This window comes from Musca vetustissima, unplaced genomic scaffold, assembly GCF_032173495.1.
Source record: "Musca vetustissima isolate MV318-11 ecotype Yass unplaced genomic scaffold, APGP_CSIRO_Mvet_v1 utg3935, whole genome shotgun sequence".
NCBI classification, from domain to species: domain Eukaryota; kingdom Metazoa; phylum Arthropoda; class Insecta; order Diptera; family Muscidae; genus Musca; species Musca vetustissima.
In genome coordinates, this window is record NW_026877476.1 from 150,150 (window position 1) to 175,978 (window position 25,829).

Consider the following 25,829-nt stretch of genomic DNA (forward strand, 5'->3'; position numbering starts at 1 on the left):
TAAAAAAATTCTTCAAAAAATCCACGCCTGTTTGGGTCCATAAAAAATATTCTTTAAAAAATCCACGCCTGTTTGGGTCCATAAAAAATATTCTTTAACAAATCCACGCCAGTTTGGGTCCATAAAAAAAAATATACTTTAAGAAATCCACGCCTGTTTGGGTCCATAAAATATTCTTTAAAGAACACACGCCTGTTTGGGTCCATAAAAAAAATATACTTTAAGAAATCCACGCCTTATATTGGTCCTTAAAAAATATTCATTTACAAATCCTGTTTCGGCTCTTGAAATAATATTCTTAAAAAATCCACAATGGTTTTTGAAAGAATATTAAATTGTGTGCTCCCTTTAAATATTTCTACCTCACATGCCAATTTGTTAAATTACACCAGCTCTACCAAGTACAATAGACCAACTTTTAACATTCACGAATTTCCGCTAAGAAAATCATGCCTTTCACTTCCGATTGATAGTGAATGGGCAAATAGAAAGAAAATGTGTATGGAAGATGAGAAAGAGAGTGGGAAATAGAGCAAACAAATGAATTCTTTAGCACTTGCACTTTTGTTTTGTGAAGTAGCACCGGAAGGCTAAGGACAATGGGAAGGCGTGTTTTTGGATCGATAGTCTACAACATTTGCTGTACAATACCATAAAGTTGTTGTTGTTCGTAGATATACAACTTCCGTTTCCGGTTTGTTACATTTACAACTTTTACAAGGCAATTTTATTTTATTTAGTTGTTGCAGCGACACCAATACACACGTATTTTAGAGACGGCTTTATTTAAATGGTGGATGTGGAGGCGGTAGTTTAATGGACTGGAGAATGAGTTGCTGGGAGGGAGGTACAACATTTGTTTACCGCCTCAAGTGTATCTGAAGGTTATTATTATCTCCCTCCTTAATATCCATATTTTATTTGCTTGCGTGTGTTATAGTTTTCGCCATTTGGCAAAACACAAAGTCTAGTGGGAGTAAATGAATTGGTGTGTCGGCCAAGTTAACACTTGTTTTTTATTCTTATTTTTCTGCTGAAATGGCTACTTTTTCCCATCTATGGTTTGTTCTGCTACTCCTCTTATTCTTTCCCCATCTTCATTGTTTACTCTACTTCTTCACATTTACATTAAGTTAAGTTGCCTTTATTGCCACAAGGATATTCGTTTACGGGCAGTTTTCCTCGTTGTAGTTGTTGTTGGATTTTTCTACTTCGGGCAGTGGCCAAACATTAGTTTGTTTTTCTTTTTCATTTGCCGAAGAGTGGCATCAGCCTTTTAAGACCTCATATTGCCCGGTTGAAGAGTGAGTACTTGTTTTTTATCTCTTCTTTTGCCATAAATTCTAACCTACCAAGGATACATGAACCTATCAGCCAGCTAGTCGCTTGGTTAGTTGTTAGAAATTTTAAAAGGATTTTTGCTTGGAGCTTCTATTTCCGGCTTTGAAGCTCTCATGTCGTTTGCATAGGACAAAGTTACTGTGTTCCAATTACATTGAACCGGATGGAGTAAAGAAATTTGGGCCGAAATTGAGGAAATTTTTAGAAAATATCTTTAAAGGACCAACATAACTTTAAGTATGGATTTATAAGGAAGAACATACTTTTTCCAACGACTGAGCTTGATTTTCTTTATATATGTTTCAAGGAACAAATGTCCAAAAAGCGTGGATTTTAAAATAACATTTTGTAAGGACCAACAGACCTCTAAGCGTGGACTTTTTAAAGCGTTGATTTCTAAAGAATAGTTTTACAACGACCAACAGACCTCTAAGCGTGGACTTTTTAAAGAATAATTTTCAAGGACCAACAGATCTCTAAGCGTGGATTTTTTAAATAATAATTTTCAAGGACCAACAGATCTTTAAGCGCGGATTTTTTAAATAATAATTTTCAAGGACCAACAGATCTCTAAGCGTGAATTTTTTTAATAATAATTTTCAAGGACCAACAGATCTCTAAGCGTGGATTTTTTAAATAATAATTTTCAAGGACCAACAGATCTCTAAGCGTGGATTTTTTAAATAATAATTTTCAAGGACCAACAGACCTCTAAGCGTAGATTTTTTAAGTAATAATTTTCAAGGACCAACAGACCTCTAACCGTGGATTTTTAAAATAATATTTTTTAAGGACCAACAGACCTCTAACCGTGGATTTTTTAAAATAATATTTTTCAAGGACCAACAGACCTCTAACCGTGGATTTTTTAAAATAATATTTTTCAAGGACCAACAGACCTCTAAGCGTGGATTTTAAAAAAATATATATTTTTCATGGACCAACAAAACACTAAAATATAATATTTTTGCTAAACTAAATACGACATGGCAACCCTGTATAACAATTCTTCCATTATTTTTAATTCACTTATTGGTGTTTTGTTACACACAAATAAGAAAACAATATGCAGCCAGACTTAATTGCTTTTACAACTAAGACAGATACTTGATGTCTGAGCTGCAAAAAAATTAAAAAATAAAATTTATACTAACAATTTATACATATATACATACATATTGTGTCTACAACTTGTGGTTGTAATTGAAATACTTGCTCTTGTTAAACATAATTGAAATTGTATTCTAGCATTTCATGGAAGTCTTAGTTGGGCAAACATTGTTCATCTTGTTTTCAAAAGAGTGCATTTTGTTAAAGAACAGTAGATTTAAATAAGTTTATGAAATCTACTTCTTATGTAGTGTCCTGAAGAAGTATTTAAAAAATTATGGTGAATAATAAGGGCCTTGAATAATATATAAATAAATCAACTCCTTATATAGAGAATTGAAAATATATTTTCAATAAATATACGCTTCATAGAGTACGTTAAAAAGTATTGTAAAACTCTACGCCATATAGAGGGCTTTCAAAAGAAAACCAGTAAGGAAAGTAATAAAGTCGGACGGGGCCGACTATATGATACCCTTCACCACTATGGGACTATTAACAAGAAATTGGATGAAATGAAATATGTGGTATTTATCTAAATGGCAATCTACCTAGATCTATCCAAAAACATATCATTCGTTTGTTACAATGAGCCAAAAGTATGTAAATCGACTTCAAACAAATATAAATAGGTCATCCGTTGGGCTATGTATGTACTTCTAGAAAACGCAACTACGTTATTTTATGCCCAATTTTGTACGTTGTACAAAATTTGATGTCAATATGACTAACATGAGGAGTTTGATGCCCAATTTACAAAATTTCGTGCAAATCGAAGGCTACGTAGGGACTTTGGTGCACCCTTTACATTAAATATATGGGAGCTATATATAAATCTGGACCGATTTTCACGAAACTTGGCAGACATCATTCTAGGCTCAATTCAGTACGTTATGCCAAATTTCGTCCAAATCGAAGGATATGTAGGGACTTTGGTGCACCATTTACATGAAATCAGACGAAACTATATATGGGAGCTATATCTAAATCTGGACCGATTTTCACGAAACTTGGCACACAAAACTCTAGGCTCAATTCAGTACGTTATGCCAAATTTCGTCCAAATCGAACCTGTACTTTGTTTACAATTTAACACCAACAGACGTACAGACGGACATGCATAAATCAACTCAGAAATTGATTCTATGCATATTCTAAATAGAAACTATGGGTCTATCTCGTTTCCTTTTGCCTGTTACAAACATATGCACACCAAACATACATATACCACAAACATATACCACAAACATATACCACAGTGTGGTGAAGGGTATAACAATTAATGTATCTAGAGGACCTTGAAAAACATTTTTAATGCATATACGCCATACGGAGAGCATTGAAAGAAAATATTTTTAGAAATCTACGCCATACGCAGAGCAGGTATTATAGCTTTGTGCAGCCCCAAGAGTTTGTAACGCCGCGAAAAAATGGTCCTAGACCCACCTTTAAGTATACCGATCGTCATATCTCGACTAGCTGCATCGATCTAGACATGTGTGTCCGTCCGTCCGTCTGTCAATTATAATTTGTAAACACGATATAGGCCACAGTAATGGACGAATCTTCACGAAATTTTGCATGTAGGATGGGTTCGGCCCAATGAATTTTTGGTAAAGATCGGTTAATATTTAGGGGATGAAATGGACAAATACTTAATTTTTGTCGGTTTTTTCTGGTCGATCCAGAGGCCGCAGTTTTGCTCCGAACATCCTGAAATTTTACATGGAGAAGAGGATCGTGCCAAAGAATAAGCATGCCTGTTTTGATAAAGATTGGTCAATATTTAGCGGGTAAAATGGGCTCTGACTTTTGTGTGAAAAATTACAAAATTTTAATTTTTATTCTGGGGCTATATACTTGCTCCTGAAGGACATATATCCGAGAAGTTGATAGTATATCCAAGAGGAGTTGTTGACCTTCAAATTGATACCAAACTTATGACTGCATGTACTCTGATGTGGGAGGTATAGGTAATTAAGTAAAGGTGACTATGTGTGTAGTATTACTATTACTCCATTAGAAGACGGAACTGTCAGGCTAATAGCTTTGAAATTGTACATGAACGAGGACGACGCCTATAGTTTTCGGTGAAGTTGAGATTTCATTCAGGGGGTGCAATGAACCGAAAACTTTAATATTGTCAGATTTTCTAGTCACTCTAGAGGCAATTATTATATGCAGAACATCACATATTTTACAAGGTGAAGAGGATGTGGCCAAATACTTAGAGCGGCTGTTTAGATGATATATTTTTAGAAATCTACACCATACGGAGAGCATTGAAAAAAATATTTTTAAAAATCTACGTCTAATAAAGGGTTATGAAAAAGGTTTTTAGAAATCTACGCCTAATAGAGGGGTTTAAAAAATAAAATAAAAATAAAAAATAGTTTTAAATATCTACGCCTTATATATGCCCTTACAAATATATTTAATAAATCTATGTCCTATAGAGGGCCTTGAAAAAATATGCTTAATAAATATACGCCTTATAGATGGCCCTGAAAGTATATTTTTAATAATTCTTCGCCTTATAGATGGCCATGAAAAATATTTTCTATAAATGTATGCCTGTGTCTTGACTCTCCACAATTTATAGAGAGTAGAAAAGTATTATAAACAAATCTACGTCTCCAGGAGACTTGTCAAACGTTAAAAAAATCAAGTACGTACACCAATGCTGTTGATAAAAATTGTGTTTCCATGACTTTTCATTGAGTGGAGATTGAAAGTATAATGTATACATATACTCTAAGATTCCATCCTCCTATCACCATAAAGACATCACCATTCTCATCAGCTTCATTCGGATCCTTCGAAATAATAACGGTTTTGAATTGAAAGCATTTTGCATTGAGTTTAGTTTTTGAAATGACTTTCTGACATGGGGAGTCACTTTGTTTCACATACATTATTGTTGCTATAGTTGTTTTGCTTCCATTCACTGGCATAAAGATGCATTTATTCATTCATGCACTCATTGTTGTTAAATATTATGTACAAATACTTGAAAGTTCAGTTCAGATTTAGTTTTCTTTTGAAATGAACTGAGCATTGTTTTACGGACATTGTTGTATTGGAAAATTGTTTTCTATAGCCAAGTTTTTGTTGTGTTATTTCCCAGAGATGACAGCATCAAAGTGAATACTGTATCAATGGGTATTGTTATAATATTAGAGAGTTGTAGTAGTTCCATTAACTGAGCAAACATATAAATAGATTTCAGTTTTAGTTTTTATTTGAAAAATATAATAATTTTTAACACAAAGGAGATGAATTTAATTGAATTTTTGGCAGTAGATTGTTTAAAAAAAAAAAAAAAAAATTAAAAATAAATGTTGTTGGCAAATTTTGAAAAGGCTTTAGACATGTCCCATATATTTCTTTCAGTTTCCATCTATAGGTGGGGATTTAAAAAAATCATTGTTTTTTTAAATATTTGTAATATCCACCTATAGGCGTGGATTAAAAAAAGTTTTTTTAGTGCCCAGCTAAATTTTGTGGATTAAAAAAAAAAAACAGTGAGCGGAGCAGTATAATCGGACGGGGCCGACCATATGATACCCTACACAACATCCACGGAAATGTAACTTTGTGTGGTTCTTTGTTCTGAGCTTGGGCAATATTTCTCTATTTTTGCTAATTGATATTTACTAATATCCAGTACAGCCCTTCTAATTATTTGTCCAGATTCCCTTCACCGTGGGTTGTGTTGTGATGTACGGCTTTCAATTGTGGCCTACAGATCGACTCGAAAAAAAAACACACACAAAAATTAAGTTTTCGGTCCACTGCATCCCAATATTAGTATCTGATCATCACCGAAAATTATTGGCGTTATCCTTGTCCACACCTGAACACTCGTGGAAAATTTCAAAGCGATCCGCGCTATATTTCCGCCTCTAGTGTGATAATGGTTTACTAAAGAATATATGACTACGTAAGCACTGTAAATATTTAAGTGTAACTCCCACATCCAAGTACACATGCCAATATAAATGGTACCAATTTAAAGGCCATCCCCTCCTATTGGATATACTATCAATTTCTCGGGTCTATGTCCTTCAGGAGTAAATATATACGCCATAGAATACAAGTTTTGTCATTTTTCACACAAAAGTCAGGGTCCATTTGACTCGCTAAATATTGGCCGATCTTTATCAAAACAGGCATGCATATTCTTTGACCCGATCCCCTTCTCCTTGTAAAAATTCACGATGTTTGGACCATAATTGCGGCCTCTAGAGCGACCAGAAAATCAGACAAAAATTTAGTTTTTGGTTCGACTAGCTGAGTCGATTTAGACATGTGTGTCCATCCGTCTGTCCATGCTATTTTGTAAACACGATACAGGCCACAGTTATGGACCACTCTTCACGAAATTTTGCATGTAGGTTGTGTTCTGGCCAATGAAGACCCCTGTTGTTTTTGGCAAAGATCGAATAATATTTCGGGGATGAAATGGACCAAATACTTATTTTTTGTCGGTTTTTCTTTTCGCTCCAGAGGCCGCAATTACGGCCCGAACATCGCGAAATTTTACATTCAGAAGGGGATCGGGCCAAAGAATAAGCATTGTTGTTTTGATAAAGATCGGTAAATATTTAGCGTGTCAAATGGACCCTGACTTTTGTGAGAAAAGTACAAAATTTTTATTCTATAGCGTATAGATTTACCCCTGATGGATATATTCCCATGATGTTGATAGTATATCCAAGAGGAGTGCTGGACCTTCAAATTGATATCAATTATATTGTCGTATATACTCGGATGTGGGAGTTACACTTAAATATTTAAAGGTGCTTACGTATACATATAATATTTAGTAACTCATTACCACACTAGAGGGTGGAGACATAGCGTTGATCGCTTTGGAATATTCCATGAGGATACAGGTATGGTCAAGGACAATGCCTATAATTTTCGGTTATGATCAGATAAAAAATATTGGGAGTGTATCCAAAACATTTTTGTGTTTTTTCGAGTCGATCTATATCATGCCACTCACAGAAAGCGCGAGCGTAAACAACCACCAATCAGTCTCGTTTGAGCAGTTGATGAAGGTGGTTGTGCTATCGCTTGTTTTTATGATTTTGATCGTAGCAATGTATTATTGCAGACGAAGTTTGTCGAGAGAGCGAAAGTTACTCTCGCACACTTTGTGTCTGTGTGACCAAACAAATGCATATGTATATGTTGCCGACCGCTGATCTATGTGCCACAATTGAAAGCCGAACATCACAATACAACCTACGGTGAAGGGAATCTGGACAATTAATTAGGAAAGCTGTACTAAATATTAGAAATATTTGTTGACCTCTAGTCGATCAACAGAGTGCAAATATTGCCCAAGCTCAGATGGTAGTAACACAGAAAGTTAGATTTTCGTGGAAGTTGTGTAGGGTATCATATGGTCGGGCCCGCCCGACTGTACTATTCCGCTCACTGGTTTTGTGTTGTTGTTCTAAAACAACACCATTGAAAAGAATTGCCAATTGAATTGTGTAGCATTATATATGCTGGGGGAGGACATTTATATTGTTCTATGTGTGTGTGTGTGCGTGTGTTGTAATATATGTTTATGCGTGGCCAAATGACACAGTTACTCACACACATACATACACATATTCCCTATATTACCAAAAATAATTGAAATTATGTGTAGGAATAGTTCAGGCTTCTTTGTAATAAATTTTGCAAATGAAAGATAATGAAAGTTTATGGGTAATGGGCTGGAGGAAATTTAATTGCCTGTTATTATGTATGTGTGTTAGATAACAATTTCATGGTAGTTTATTGATTTGTAACAGTTTGTCGTGATTTACTGAAATGTAATTTAATATGTTTAAGAAATGAAAGAAAATTATTATTATGTAATAATTCCATTACTCTAGTTTAGCGGGTTACGAATTTATGAAAAATATTATATTGTTTACTTGAAAAATGAATGTCATTCACACAGATATGTTATTAAAATATTATTTTTCTTTTTTATAGAAATAATTGAAAATAGATTTCATCACTTTGTTCATGTTCGTTCTACATGTGTAAATATAATGTTGGAATCTCAGTAACAAGGAATATGACACATGTCGGAAGAAGAGCAGACATGATGTTTTGGGTGTGTGTGTTTTTTTTCAAGATAAAATTCTGTTCTCAGTGTTATGTTTACAAATTTTCTGTAAAAATTGTAAATATTTAATTTAAAAACTTCATAGGAGGTAGATATTTTTTGGGAGGGAAAAAATAAAATACAATAAACATGTAGACTTTTTTTGGAAATAATAAATCCATGCATTTAGAATGACTTGAAAAATTTAACCCGAGTTGTGCTAGCGTGACCATATGGCCACACTCATAATACGATCAATACATCATCCTGAAACCTGTAACCGAGCAGTGCTAGTGTAAACATACGGCCACAGCCCCAAAAATTTATTCTGTCGATTATCTTGATAAGAAATCAGTAAGGAAAGTAGTAAAGTCGGACTTGGCCGACTATATGATACCCTTCACCACCTTGGGTATATTCTACATATGTATCCTAACAGACGACACGTTTTTGTTATATATCTATATCTGAACCGATTTCGGGGAAACTTGCCAGAGACTTATTTACATTCCATCAGTACGTTGTGTCAATCGGCCTACCCATGGATCTTTTCACGAAGCTTAGCAACAATATTTTAGACTTAATTCAGTACCCTATACCAAAATTCATGCAAATCGAAAGGTATATAAGGACTTTGGTCCACCAGTTACCTCAAATCGGACGAAAATATATATGGGAGCTATATCTAAATCTGAACCGATGTTCACGAAACTTTGCACACATCATTCTAGACTTAATTCAGTACGCTATGCCAAATTTCGTGAAAATCGAAGAACAAAAAGGAACTTTGTTCTACTATTTACCTAAAATCGGACGAAAGTATATATATGAGCTATATCAAAATCTGAACCGATCTTCTCGAAACTTGGCAGACATAATTCTATACCTTATTTATTACGCTGTGCCAAATTTCGTGCAAATCAAGAGATTATCAGGAACTTTCGTGGACTATTTACCTAAAATCGGGCGAAGCTATATATGGGAGCTATATCTAAATCTGAACCGATTTTCACGAAACTTTGCACACATCATTTTAGACCTTATTCATTATGTTGTGCCAAATTTCGTGCAAATCGAAATATACATAGGGACTTTGGTACACAAGTTACCTTAAATCGGGCGAAAATATATATGGGAGCTATATCTAAATCTGAACCGATTTTTCCCAATTTCAATAGGGTTCGTCCTTGGGCCAAACAAGTGAGCTGTGCCAAATTTCATCCATTTCGGATCATAAATGCGACCTGTACTTTGTTTACAATTTAACACCAACAGACGGACAGACGGACGAACGGACATGCATAAATCGACTCAGAAAGTGATTCAATGCATATGCCCAAAAGGATCCATGGGTCTATCTCGATTGCATGTTACAAACATATGCACAAAGATATAATACTCTGTACCACAGTGTGGTGAAGGATACAAATCAAATTTTTGAGTTCAGTTGCCCACAATCTAGAGCCGCTGTAAGTTTTGTCCCACAATTCGAAATAAATAATTACAGCTCTATTCGGGTTAAAAATATTGAAAATTATTTTTTAAAAATCAGCACCATATAGTGGATCTTGATTTTTTTGTGTTTTAATGTTTTGTTAAATCCAGGCCTCTAGGCCATTGGAAAAATATTTTAAAAAATCTACACCTGTATTTGATAATTTAAAAACTATTATTAAAAATTCCATGCCTTAGATAGGCGGACATTGAAAAATATTTTTAAAAATTCCACGCCTTAGATAGACGGACATTGAAAAAATATTTTTAAAAATTCCACGCCTTTAGATGGATATTGACAAATAGTTTTAAATCCACGCCTATAATACCTAAATATATTTGTAAAAATCCTCGTGCTTTAAAAAAAATTCTTTTACAATTTTAAACTATTGTTCTCAGAGTTCTTTTTTAGTTTTACTGTCATCTAAACACTTTTACTGACATCTAAACAACCATTACACCCATTATGTTACATGTATGAAAATGTCATCTGACATTTATATGTCAATGGTAATTCCATCTTCTCATTGGGCACAAGGCAAAACGCAATCATCAGCTTGGGATCAAAAACTTTTGTCCCTTTAATAATAATCGGAAAAAAAACTTTTCTCGGCATCATATCACAAAAAGTTTGACCCTTTTTCCGGCTCAAATAGATTTTTTCCTTACACACAAATAAAGTTTATCATTATGATGATCATTATTATTGATTTCTGCATGAGGGATCAAATACATGCACATGAAATGTGACACATCACATACACATACATTTGTGGTTGACCGCAAAAGAGTGTAGCGTAGCAACACATGCAAATATTTCCCTTTTTTACGAATATACCTATATATTCCGGCTTACATATCTACATCAAGGAAATCAGCGTCAATTTTTTGATGGCAAAAAAACTGAAGTAAAGTCCCGCCCCACTTTTTGTGCCTTTTTTTCTCCCATAAGTAAACAAAAATATGGGTTTTCATTTTTCATATCACGGATTTGGCATACATTTCCATTTTCCAGTGGGAGGCAATCCCTTATACAAACAAAAGCGAAGAGAAATCATACTACTGACGTACTATTGTTCAAATTTTCGCCAAATTGAAAATCAATTTTTTCCTCTCCCTTGATTTTTTTTCTGCTCTCAGTTCCTGTTTATTCGAAACTTCGTAACTTAATAACACACACACATAGAGAGAGTGTAACAAATGGAGAACATTTCATTTCCTCTTTTTCTTTGTTTACTGGACAAAAAAAAAAAAAAGCCAAATAGGAAAAAAGGAAACAAAGAACGAATGAAACTATCTGTGCGTGGATGATAGTTCCCTCAATGACGTTTGCTTTCAACAAATCTAAAATCCTTTTTGTGTTTTGTGTGCGATAGTAAAAACAAAAGCTACTTAACGGAATTGTGTAAACCACACACAAGCAGCACATACATACACACATTGACATACATATGAGGAAATGAAAGATATAGACATGTATGGAAACAGTCTAGGTTAGTAGTATTGGGAAGAAAATATCTTTTAAGGATAAGCTTGGAAGAGTTGATTTTTTAAAAAAAGTAATGTCCTAATTGGAACCTTAATGTTTTAAAAATCCTTTTCCAGAACAAGTTTTATATGCGATATGATTTTTAAATATTATTTCAAGGACATGCCGTCAGCTTGGATTTTACATAATTATATTTTGCAAAAATCCATGAATGATTTCTTTCAAAAATATATTCCTAAGGACCAGTTGGAAGCGGTGATGAAGCTCACTTTTTTTGTAAATATGTTTTAAGGACCCATTATATGTATGGATTTTTGAAACATATTTATTGAATTACCGCTTCGGAGAATTGAGTTTTTTTTTTTTACAAATTATTATTTAATTATTTTTCAAGGTCGAATTATAGGAGTCGATTTTTTAAAAATATCTATTCAAGAACCTCTTCGAATTGTAGTTTTTTTTAACATATTTTCCTGGGTACATTTTTTCAAAATGTGTATTCAAAGTCCAGTTATACGTGTGGATTTTCCAATTATATTTTTCAGGTCAAATTGTTTGCACGAACTTTTATTTTTTTTTCTTCTGTAGTCGTGAATTTTTTGAAAACATTCTTTTAATGTCCAAAAGTAGGCGTGAATCTCTTCAATGCTTGGATTTTTTAAAAATATTTTTTTTTTCAACGCCCAATTACGTACCTTTGTAGCAGGCCCAAGAGTTCGTAATGCCACGAGATATTGATCCTAGATCCACCTTTATGTGTATTTGTAAACACGATATAGGCCACAGTTATGGACCAATCTTCACGAAATTTTGCATGTAGGGGATGAAATGGACCAAATACTTAATTTTTGTAGGTTTTTCTGGTCGCTCCAGAGGCCGCAATTATGGTCCCACATTCCGAATTTTTGCATGGAGAAGGGGATCGGGCCAAAGATTAAGCATGTCTGTTTTAATAAAGATCGGTCAATATTTAGCGGGTCAAATGGACCTCGACTTTCGTGTGAAAAATGACAAAATTTGTATTCTAAAGCGTATATATACCCCTGAAGGCCATAGATCCGAGAATTGATAGTACATCCAAGACGACAGGTGCTTACGTATTAATAGTAACCTATTACCACACTGGAGGACGGAAATATAGCTCTGATCGCTTTGAAATGTTCCATGAGGTTCAAGTTATGGTCAAGGACAACGCCTATAATTTTCGGTGATGATCTGATAATAATTCTTGGATAAAGTGCACCAAAAAACATAATTGTTTTTGTTTTTTTCGAGTCGATCTATAGGAAACAATTATAAGTCGAACATCACAATACAACCCACAGTGAAGGGAATATGGATAACTAATTACAAAGACTGTACTGAATATTAGTAGTATTCGGAACATATGTCAGTGTAGGGAAGATGTGCTGTTGACCTCTAGTCGGGCAAGAGGGTGCAACTATCACGAAATATTGCCCATGCTCGGAACTAAAAATCAGCAGAAAGTTAGATTTCCGTGGTAGTTGTGTAGGGTATCGTATGGTCGGGCCGTCCGACAATACTGATCCGATGATTGGTTTAAAAAAGTTGTTATTGTTCAATTACATACGCAGATTTTTTTTAATATTTTTGAGTGCGCAATTATTATAGACGTGGGTAAAAAAAAAAAAAACACAATAACATTTATTTTAAAAATAGTTCAAACATTGAAAAAAACATTTTGAAAAAATCTAATTTTTGGTCCCTAGAAAAAATTCTTATTTTTTTAAGTCCATGTCTGTATATATATTATAAACAGAATCAGGCCTGTTGTCATTTGTTTCCTTTCACTAGTTATGAAAAGAAAATTGGCCCAAAAAATTACATAGCATAGTAGGAAGAAGTGAATGTTTCCCTATTCCCCCTTTGCGGACGGAAAAACTCTCTTACATATTTGGAAAAGTCAAGGATAAAAAGATTCGAAGACAAGTCGATTGTTCTGTTATGATGCTACAAACTAGAAAAAGAGAAAAGAACTCAGCACACAATACCAGTTGACATACAGAGACAAAAGCATCATCACCAAGATGGACCAGCTAACCCACTGGCATGGCCACCACCTTCACCTTATGCCCAATACAGAAGATTATTGTCATCAGCAACATTGATTAAACATAACAAAGAACGTGTTGATGGTAACCACTTTTCTTTGGGATTTTTTTTTCGATGAAAAACCGAGGCGACGCAGCAAGTGGACCCAACACTAGTCGAAAAAGCGACATGTTGGGATTGTAGCTTCGATGAAGTGAAATCCATACACACGAAACACAGACTCTTCTAAAATAACAACATTTGTTAAGACAAGGCATTTAAGGAAAAAAAATACCCAAGAGTAACACGAACACTGGTAAATGGTTATTGTTTGACGTTGGCATATACATAGATTTACTTCGGACTCACACCAAACACATAACCAAAAAGAGAGTAGATTCGTAAGCAAGCACCATGTTGCGGATGATGATGATGACTTCAACACATCCCAAATCAAACAAAAAAGAATTTCCCAACAGAAGCAGCAAAACCCTTTGGCAGGAAACGTGAGTCGTCGCCTTTGTATGGATATCAATGTTTTGCAGGATGTAAGAACGAGCCATGCAGTCGCATGGCTGGCCATACCACATGAAGATCACAGAGGGCCAGAATATAGTAGTAGTTGTGATGGTGATGGTGGTAGTGCTCAATTGGAAACAATGGTTATCGACTTTCATAGAAAATTGAAATAAATGAGTCTTTGATTAGATTTGACGCCATTCATTTGCTTGTTGGGATTCTATTGTCTTTTGTTTCCCCAGTTGCTTTTGTTTATGGCTCCGGGTTTTTTGTCTGATATTCTTTTTCCTTTTGTATTTTGTGAAACAAAACATAAAAATGTTCTTGTCATTGTGACATTTTAACATGGCTAACATTTGGTGTTCTCTCTGACTGGGCTGCAACACACAAAACGCCGGACATATTACATTGCTTATAATAATCCCCTCCCTCTGGCCCCAATAACATTCTTGTATGCCAGGATTTGTAACATATCTAATATCGACTTTATTTCTCTCTTTCCATTCAAGGTCTTTTGCGGTTGCAACAAATCTACCAGGGCTTAAAGCCCGGAAATGAATCATTTCAAGTTGAGATGGTTAAGCGCATTGCCAATGTTACCATGGCCATTGACTTCCTGCACACACTGGAGGAATTGAGTCGTTTCACCAACAAATACATTGTGCTCGATTGTCCAACGGAAATGGCCAAAGAGATTCTAATCCAACATGTACGGGACATATCGTTGGGTCGCCGCACATATCACTATTTGCTCAGTGGTTTGGTAAGTAGAAAAAAAAACACACACACAAAACCATACTGACATTCGAATACCAGCTGACATGTGGTAAAATAAACAAGTATTATTTAGCAGATACCCCCTCCCTTCCCACCTCTGTCCACTATATACCTTTTTGACCTCTCGAATGCATTTCACCATTTTATGTACACCATTTTATCATTTTGTGTGGGTATGTAACTGTGTGGATATGAAATAAACACATTTTCACATAAAATCTAAACATCCTCAGGAAAACGGATATTAACAAATAAGGCCATTTTTCTGCCAGCAAATAAACAAAAACGGGCAAACACAAACATATCATACATCATATTTTAAGGACCAGCCATAGGCGAGAAAGTTTTAAAATATATTTTCGATCATCAGCCCTAGTCGAGAATTAAAAGAAAAACATGTTTCAAAGTCCAGGCATATTTTTCAAGTTTGAAACAATGATTTCTGAAATAGTTTTCAAATTTCTAATTGATTTTTTACCCTACACAACTATGTTGTAACGCCGCGAAATATTGGTCCTAGACCCACTTTTAAGTATACCGATTGTCATATCTCGACTACCTGAGTCAATCTAGACATGTGTGTCCGTCCGTCCGTCTGTCCATTATAATTTGTAAACATGATACAGGCCACAGTTATGGACCAATCTTCACGAAATTTTCCATGCAGGATGGGTTCTGGCCAATGAAGACCCCCAATATTTTTGGATCGGTTACTATTAAGGGGATGAAATGGTCCAAAAACTTTATTTTTGTCTGATTTTCTGGTCGCTCCGGAGGCCGCAATTATGGTCCAAAGAAAGCGAATTTTTACATGGAGAAGGGAATCGGTCAACATTTAGCGGGTCAAATGGACCCTGACTTTTGTGTGAAAAATGACACACAAAATGTCTATGTCAATCTGGCGTATATATCGGCCGCAGAAAGTTAAAGTTCCGTTTTAGTTCGTAGGGTATCGTATGATCGGCCCCGTCAGACTATACTGCACCGCTCACTGCTTTAGAAATGTTTTTCCAGCTCGGAATTTGTATAAATATATTTTCAATGTTCATGCGTGGATTTTTATACCCTACACAACTATGTTGTAAGGGCATTATAGCTTTGTGCAGCCCCAAAAGTTTATAACGCCGCGAAATATTGGTCATAGACCCACCTTTAAGTATACCGATCGCCATATCTCGACTAGCTGAGTCGATCTACACATGTGTGTTCATGAAATTTTGCATGAATAATGGGTTCTGGCCAATGAAGACCCCTATTGTTTTTGGGAAAGATCGGTTAATATTTAGGGGAAATGGACCACATACTAAATTTTTGTCGGTTTTTCTGGTCGCTCCAGAGGCCGCAATAATGGCCCGAACATCGTGAAATTATCCATGGAGAAGGGGATCAGGTCAGAATAAGCATGCCTGTTTTCATAAAGATCGGTCAATATTTGGCAGGTCAAATGGACCCTGACTTTTGTGTGAAAAATGACCAAATTTGTATTCTATAGCGTATATATTTACACCTGAAGGACATAGACCCGAGAAGTTAATAATATATCCAAGAGGAGTGGTTGACCTTTAAATTAATACCAATTATATTGTTGTATGTGCTCGGATGTGGGAGTTACACCTAAATATTTACAGGTATCTCCGTATTCGTATATTTTTTATTAACCCATTATCACTCTGATCGCTTTGAAATGTTCCATGAGGTTCCAGTTATGGTCAAGGACAACGCCTATAATTTTCGGTGATGATCAGATAATAATTTTGGAATGAAGTGGACCGAAAACATAAATTTGTGTGTTATTTTCTAGTCGATCTATAGACCCTAAATGAAAGCCGAACATCACAACACAACCCACGGTGAAGAGAATCTGGACAATAGCTGTACTGAATACTCGTAATATTCGGAAAATATGTCAGTGTGATGAAGATGTGCTGTTTACCTCTAATCGGGCAAGAGTGTGCAAATGTCACGAAATATTGCCCAGGCTCGGAATACACATCCGCAGAAAATTTGAGTTCCGTGGTAGTTGTGCAGGGTATCGTATGGTCGGCTCCGTCCGACTATACTGCTCCGCTCACTGGTTTAAAAATATTTTTAGGCAGCATTTTTAAAGACCAGCTATAGGCGAGATTTTTTTAATATTTTTTGAGGACTAGCAATAGGTGTGGAACTTCTTAAAAATAGTTTTAAGCAGCATTTTTAAAGACCATCTAAAGGCTAGATTTTTTTATATTTTTTGAGAATTAGGAATAGTTTTAAGGACCACCCAAAGGCGTGGATTTTTTAAAATATTTTTAAGGACAGACCCTGGTTGTGGATTTTTTTTATATTTTTTAATGACCAGTCAAAGGGTGTAGAATGATCCACAACTAAGGATTTCTTAAAAATTATTTTAAGGGCCTGAATTTGTTGAAAATATTTCTTTTTTAATTCCAAATATATTTATTAACAATGCGGAGATTTATTTTTATTTTATTTTTTTGGAAAAATCTTGGTTTTTAATTTTTGTCGACTTTTTATTTCATATTCCTCAATTTCACGACAATTATGACACACTTCAGATTAAAAAAAATCACAATCTTATAAACTGGTTACTACTTCCTGTTTTCTTCCCTTTATCCTTTTTCCAATATCCCACTAAAAATTCCCTCCCTTTTTTTGTATGAACATGTCTATGTCAAACACTTGAAAAATCTCTTATTTATGCTGTCACATTTTTGTCATGTTTCGTGTTTCTCTTTTTCCCCCGTTGTTATTGTTGCTGCTGTCTGTCTCTGTGTTTGGTGATTCACTTTTGATTTAGGTAATGGATGATCGCTGGGAAAGTGAAATAATTGAATTCGGTGCCATCAACATAACTGGCTTCCGTTTGGTCGATACAAATCGCCGTTTGGTCAAGGATTTCTATGATAGCTGGAAACGATTGGATCCGACAGTGTCAACTGGAGCCGGCAGAGATTCAATATCGGTAAGTTTCTAATTGACAATTGAGATTTCGAGGAATTGAATCTAAGTTATTGTGGTTGCCAATGTGAACAAAGCCAACAAATGTCAAAAATATTTTTGGGGTGATGAGGACGACAAGTATCCTTGTCAGCGTAAAGTAGGATGAACAACAATAGCCACATCATCATCATCAACGAAAGACAATAAAAAACAACAACCATGTTGATAATAATGTTGATGGTGATTGGCACGGCCGTCCTTTCTTTAGCTGGGATTTTTTGTTATGACATGAAATGGATATTAGATTGTTTACAAAAATAACTCATTAAATATTTACATAACACCCAGTAGCTTTTTGTTGCGTGCCTTTGTCGTCTCCTCCTTCACCCCTTTTTCCCTGCGCACAGCTAATGGCCGCTATTGGCGTATAATCATCATTAAACATGCTTGTTCAAGCGAATATTGTATTAACGTTCTTATTTTGTTTACTCTAGGCCCAGGCAGCCCTTATGTACGATGCGGTGTTTGTTTTGGTGGAGGCCTTTAATAAAATCTTACGCAAAAAACCCGATCAATTTCGAAACAATATCCGTCGCGGCCAGACAGTTATGACGGCAGCTTCCACATCTGCTAATGCTTCAGGCTTGTCAAATTCTGGCGGTCTTATGGCTGGCTCACAGAATGGTGGAGGTGGCGGTGGAATGGGCGGCGGAGGTAGTGGTGGTGGCGGCAGTGCTTCACGTCCATTGGACTGTAACACTGGCAAGGGTTGGGTTACCCCCTGGGAGCATGGTGATAAAATTTCACGCTATTTGAGAAAGGTAAGTAAGAGCAAAAACAACAACAACACTAATAATGCTGTGTGAGTGTGAACACACCTGAAGGGGTAGATTGTTGAAGTGGAGTGGTGGAGAGGAAAAACCCAACCGGTGGACAATTTTTCTATGAATAATTTTACGAACATTATGTAAATGAGAAAACTCCACTTTACATCAGCAGAAGCGAAACATGGAGTGGAATTTAATAGCTCGCATTGTCTTTCAAAATTATTAAAAATGCTATAAAATAGAAGTGTAGAATTCATGCAATATATTTTTTCGAGGTCCTCCGACGGTGGTGTATTTTTTAAAAATATTTTTTCAAGGTCCTTCAATTGAAGTACCTTTTGAAGTACTTTGAAAAAATATATTTAAAATATCCACGCCGATTGGAGGACCTTGAAAAAATATTTTTGAAAAACCCACGCCTATTGGAGAACCTAGAAGGCCTTTGAAAAAAATATTTTTGAAAAACCCACGCCTATTGGAGAACCTAGAAGGCCTTTGAAATTTTTTTTGAAAAACCCACGCCTACTGCAGAACCTAGATGGCCTTTGAATTTTTTTTTTTTTTTTTGAAAAAATATTTTTGAAAAACCCAAGCCTATTGGAGGACCTAGAAGGCCTTTGAAATTTTTTTTGAAAAACCCACGCCTACTGCAGAACCTAGATGGCCTTTGAATTTTTTTTTTAACCCACGCCTATTGGATAACCTAGAAGGCCTTTGAAAAACCCACGCCTATTAGTGAACCTTTCCATCGGTGTAGTTTTCTTTGAAAAATCATCTTATGTACAACTCTCACATTTTTACATTTAAAGTTTTCCTTTCAAGAATATCTTTAAAAAATGATTTTAAACCGATCACACCAAAAAGAAACGTGCCAAGAAAATATAAGTAGAGAATAAAACATTCGCCTGTATAAGACAGCTATTTTAAATATCCATGGCATAATTATGTCTCACAGGACTCGATGAAATGAAATTGTCTGGAAGGCTCAATAAAAATTAATTGATGTGTCATTTACCGTTTACTTAATTCCCAGTATGTTTTTTTTGTCCTCGGTATCCTTTCATTTATTGCAGCTTCCTGAATGTCCTGTGTGAATGCTATCACACCGACATATTATAACAACTCCCACATATATAAATATACCACCCAGTACTCACTCACAGCTTAAGGAGTCAAGTCATAGATGTGTTGGTTTTTTTGTTCGTTGGTCTTCTCTTGTCGGTATAGCTTCCAATCAATTTGCTGCTTCTGCTTCATTACAGGTGGAAATTGAAGGTCTGACCGGTGACATAAAATTCAACGATGATGGGAGACGTGTTAACTATACCCTGCATGTCGTCGAAATGACCGTTAACAGTGCCATGGTCAAGGTGGCCGAATGGAGTGATGAGGCTGGCCTCCAACCACTGTCGGCAAAATATGTACGCCTGAAGCCCCATGCCGAAATAGAGAAAAATCGTACTTACATTGTGACGACAGTACTGGAAGAGCCCTACATAATGGAGAAGCGACCCATTGGTGGTGAGACCTTGGTGGGCAATGATCGCTTTGAAGGCTATTGTAAAGACTTGGCTGATTTGTTGGCCAAAAGGCTTGGCATTAATTGTAAGTACAAAGCGTTTAATTTATAATAAGTATATCGTACCCCATGACTCCCAGTGAGGGTGATGGCCAGTGTACAGATCTGGCACGTGACTCATGTGGTCACGTGGTCGCCCATTCCTAGGTAGAGTTTTTGTTGTTAATGGTATTTAATTTAAACATCCATCATTAACACTTGTCCATTTCTACGAATTCTTTTTCATACATTATCCTGGTCGTCATCATTTCCCTGTTGTTGCTGTTCCTGCAGATGAAATGCGTTTGGTTAAGGATAATTTATATGGTTCAGAAAATCCCAAAATCCAAGGTGGTTGGGATGGCATGGTGGGCGAACTGGTGCGAAGGGTAAGTGAGCTTTTATTTATTTTTACACTTTTTTGTAGCTGGTATCAGGACCAGCTTTACACTTCTTTTTTTCCCTCTGAACAATTTTTTTGTTTCGCTTTTATTTTTTTGTATTAAAACATTACAGTTTTTCACACATTTACATGTCCTTTTTTCCCCTCTATTTTTGTTCGTCTGTGTGTATTTATAACAGGAAGCGGATATTGCCATCGCTGCCATGACAATTACTGCCGAACGTGAACGTGTCATTGATTTCAGCAAACCATTTATGTCGCTGGGCATCTCAATTATGATTAAAAAACCAGTCAAACAAACACCGGGCGTATTCAGTTTTATGAATCCTTTGTCGCAGGAAATCTGGGTGGAGTTGGCAGTTCATTTTAGATTTATATATATATATATATATATATATTAAGCGTTTTGTTTTCAAGTAGAGTTTTTTATTTAAGGGATAAAATATATTCCAATAATTTATTTTTTCTTTTTTTCATTTTTCGATAACAATCATGAGAATTTTATATCAATAGCAATTAATATTGCAAAATATTTGCCATTAATTAAAAGCGGATTTTAATAATTAGAAAATATTAGTTGGAAAATGTTATTAATTAGGGTAAGGACTAAAAAAATATTTGTTTTTGAGAGCAATAGTGTTTTCCGATTTGACAAAAGTGGAATTTTTACAATAAAATAAACAAAAATTATAGTAGGATATATTCATATAAGATAAAACGGTTGAATTGATTTTAGAAAACTAAAAAAGAACGAGTAAATTTAATTAAACTATAAAAAAGATGTCAGCCGGTGCTGCCAACAGATTTATACTCTCAGTCTGTGACATATCTGGCATTCACTATATAACCGATCATGCCCGCCATCAAAAATAAGAACTTTTCTTTGATCACAAAAAACAACAGCAAACATTTTTTGTAAAATATTTTTCTTCGTTTTTAAATCTTCATATATATATTTGCAAAGTTCATGCTGTTGTTCTGCATGTTCATGGGTATTTTCGTGCCTTTGAAATGGAAATCTGTCCTTACCATAGCACGTGTTTTAAGTTTCGAAAAAATCGGGTTAAATTTAGATTTAAGATCGTTCAATTTGCATGTCTATGTTCTATCGAAAATGCGACGTCTTTTAGGATACATATGTAGAATATACCCAAAGTAAGAAGTGTATCATATAGTCGGCCCAGTCCGACTTTACGAATTTCCTTGCTGGTTTACATGTTGTCAAAATGTTAACACTTCATGTTAGATGTACTAGAAGGAGTGAACATTAATTCTTAAAGGATAGTAAGTGATGCCCTTTTTTGCAAAATCATTTTTATGCTTCACAAAAACTAAACAAATTCCACATACTTCAAATAGCAAACAAAACTATTCCCCCCGTTTTTTTTATTCGGATAATTTACAAATCGTAGACTTTGACTCAACAGAATCTTTAAAAATCTTACCAACTTTCATATATTGTAAAATAAATGGAGGGTTTCCATGAAGCACTTGTCTATTGTTTCGTTTTTTTTTTTTTTCATTTCTGTCCCCATTTTTATGTGATTACAGAAAAAACAACAAAATTCTTTCCAGACATATATCAGCAGCTAGAATTTTGTTTTGTTATCAAAATTACACTCTCACTCCCCTGGTGACTATTAAACGTTTTAAAGATATTTTTTCTTCTTTGCTTTTTTGCCAATTACCTAACGTAATAATGAAATGGTGGGGTGGTTCTCAAATATTTTTTTATTCAATTTGAATTTTGTTAGTTATTCTTTTGTGGAAATACAACAACAACGAAATCATTGTTGTAGAATTTACTCATAAAATGAAATGAAATCTTGGCCTAAAAAAGCATACGATTAAAGGCGTAGAGGGGGTGGGTTGGTTTATGATGAAATTCTCAAACATGGTAAAATATCGAATGAATCAAGTAATTGTCCTCGTCCATCGTAGATTTCGTCTTCCTTTTCTTTTTTTCTGGGTATTAATGGCAACCATTTCGACGTTTTCTTACGGTTGGCTCTCGCTTTAAATTGTTAATTCTTTGAAGCAAAAGTTGAGCAGAAGTAGCAACAACAACTTCTGTACTGTTTACTATATTGAAGTTTATAAGCTCTCCATTTTTTTTTTTTTCAGAACCAATATTATTTTTCTGTTTTGTGTTTCTTTGTCGTCTTACTTTCGCAGCTTGGCAACTACAAGAATAAAACATTGCCCACAAAAGATTATAAAAGTTCATGCGTTGTGCGTCCGGCAATACGCCAACAAGAACAGCAACAACCACTGAAAAGCGCAAACATAAACTTTATTGAAGTAAATTGTAAAGTTTTCTCATTTGTATTCCAAAGCGGATTGTTGCAACATTGCGAACAGCAGCTGTATGATGTTGTAGTTGCAACAACAGTCTCTAAAGTAAATACAGCGTCAAGAGAATACTGATCTATACTTCAATAAGTGGTCTTTAGAAATTGCTTGCACCATAAGTAATATGAAATTTAGTTTTTATTAAGTTTTTATTTTGAATGCAATATTCGTGTATTTGTAAATATTATTTTAAAGAGCCACAAGGTATATTTTTTCAAGGACCACTGCAAAGCACGATGGCCAATACCAATACAAGGCGTGGATTTAAATAATATTTGTTAAGGGGCAATTAAGTGTCCCCCCATTATCGATTTTAATTTTTCAAGATTTTCAATGGGCTGGTAAATCAATATCAATGCTTGTTAATACCAATTAATCGGCTATATCTTCAAGAGTTCTCGAGATTTTCTCTTGAAATTTTGTAGGGACATTCTTGAATTAGTGTAGATTCGAATTAAATAAAAAAAAAATCTGACCCCGAGAATGGGGGTCCCCTTAAGGACTGGATTTTTTAACGAATATTTAAAGAACCAATACAAGGCGTGGAATTGCTAAGGAAAAATACAGTGTCTGGATTTGTAAACAAATACTTTTCAAGGGCCAATACGAGGCGTGGATTTTTAAAAAATATTTTTTTTAAAAACAAGGCTGGATTTAAGGACGAACATAAGACGGAGTTTATTTTAAATATGTTTCAAAGACCAACACATGACGTAGCTTTAAAATTTTTGAAGGACCAACATAGGGAACGTTTTAAGGTCCCTTACAGAACGTGGATATTGTGCATATGTTTGTAACAGGCAAAAGGAAACGAGATAGACACATGGTTCCTTTTATGAATATGCATAGAATCACTTCCTAAGTTGATTTATGCATGTCCGTCCGTCTGTCTGTCCATGTTAAATTGTAAACAAATCACAGGTCACATTTATGATTCGAATTGGATGAAATTTGGCACAGCTCATTTATTTGGCCCAAGGACGAACCCCATTGATTTAGTTCAGATTTACATATAGCTCCCATATTTAATTTCGTCCGATTTAAGGTACATGGTGCACTAAAGTCCCTAAATATCTTTCGATGTGAACGAAATTTGGTACAAGGTAGTGAATTAAGCCTAAAATGATATCTGCTAAGTTTCGTAAAAATCGGTTCAGATTTAGATATAGCTCCCATATATATTTTCGTCCGATTTAGGGCAAATGGCGCACTAAAGATCCCAAATATCTTTCGATTTGCACGAAATTTGGCAAAACGTACTGAATTAAGCCTAAAATGTTGTGTGTTTTCGTCCGATTTAAGGTAAATGGTGCACTAAAGATCCTAAATATCTTTCGATTTCCACGAAATTTGGCACAGCGTACTGAATTAAGCCTAAAATGAAGTGTGCTAAGTTTCGGTTCAGATTTGGATATAGCTGCCATATATACTTTCGACCGGTTTAAGGTAAATAGTGCACCAATGTCCCTATACATTTATAATTTGCACGAAATTTGGCACAGTGTACTGAATTAAGCCCAGAATGTTGTGTGTTAAGTTTCGTAAAAAATCGGTTCAGATTTAGATATAGCTCCCATATACATTTTCGTCCGATTTAAGGTAAATGGTGCACTAAGGATCCTAAATATCTTTCGATTTGCACAAAATTTGGCACAGCGTACTGAATTAAGCCTAAAATGCTGTGTGCTAAGTTTCGTGAAAATCGGTTGAGATTTCGATTTAGCTCCCATATATAATCTCGTCCGATTTAAGGTAAATGGTGCACTAAAGTCCCTAAATATCTTTCGATTTCCACGGAATTTTGGCGCAGTTTACTGAATAAAGCCTAAAAGGATGTGTGCTATGTTTTGGTTCAGGTATAGATATAGCTCCCATATATATATATATATATATATATATATATATAATAGTGCACCAAAGTCCCTACACATTTATGATTTGCACGAAATTTGGCATAGCGCACTGAAGTTAGTCTAGAATGATAGTGATGTTTGTTAAATTTCGTGAAATCGATTCAGATTTTAATATAGTTCCCATATATATTTTCGTCCGATTTAAAATAAATGGTGTTTCATAGTCTCTATATATCCTTCGATTTGCTCGAAATATGGCATACTGAATTAAGTCTAGAATGACGTGTGTTGAATTTCATGAAAATCAGATTCAGATTTTGATATAGCTCCCATATTTTACATATTTAAGTTCGTTCAATTTCATGTAAAATATGCCCAAAGTGGTGAAGGGTATAATATAGTCGGCCCCGTCCGACTTTACAACTTTCCTTACGGGTTTAAAATGGTTTTTCAAATGCTGCGCATTGATATTTGAGAATGATTTTTTTTTCTACAAGGACCCTTATAGACACTGAAATGTTGTGTCGATATACCAGGGATTAGAGGTTTAAACACAATAATTTATTAAAGAAAAATAATTAAATTTTAAGCGCTGCTTTTATATATTATTCTACAGGGTCATATTTTTCATTAATGCCACCCTTTCTCATCCATTCATTAAAATTGTTGTTCATTACCACTTAACGTTTAATTTATAACTACAAACATTAATTTCACGTGCTAACTCATTTTCTGTCAACGCCTCACAGGGATTACAACAACGAAAACGTAATTGCGAAAATGTTACTTTTTTATAACAAAATAATTATAAAACGATGCATTAAATTAGAATTTAAATAAAAATTCATTACACGGCAGGTCGTAATACGTTTGCCCTGTTAACTTCTGCTTTGTATGGGCTTATACCCCAGCAATATAAAAAATATACTCATTATTAAAGCAACAAATCACGGAAACGGATATGAGATAACAACAACAAGATGCTCATGAAATACGTAA

General features: G+C 34.9%; 1 protein-coding gene across 1 annotated transcript in view; it reads left to right on the forward strand.

Moving 5' to 3' along the window:
• LOC133322065 (glutamate receptor 1-like) overlaps positions 1 to 25,829 on the forward strand; it is a 91,808-nt gene that overhangs the window by 51,180 nt on the left and 14,799 nt on the right. Inside the window, exons 5-10 of the mRNA XM_061531130.1 lie at positions 14,630 to 14,883; positions 17,695 to 17,859; positions 18,332 to 18,658; positions 19,927 to 20,269; positions 20,517 to 20,611; positions 20,805 to 20,972. Of these exons, the coding sequence (XP_061387114.1) occupies positions 14,630 to 14,883; positions 17,695 to 17,859; positions 18,332 to 18,658; positions 19,927 to 20,269; positions 20,517 to 20,611; positions 20,805 to 20,972 (1,352 nt within the window). The remainder of the gene's footprint in view (positions 1 to 14,629; positions 14,884 to 17,694; positions 17,860 to 18,331; positions 18,659 to 19,926; positions 20,270 to 20,516; positions 20,612 to 20,804; positions 20,973 to 25,829) is intronic.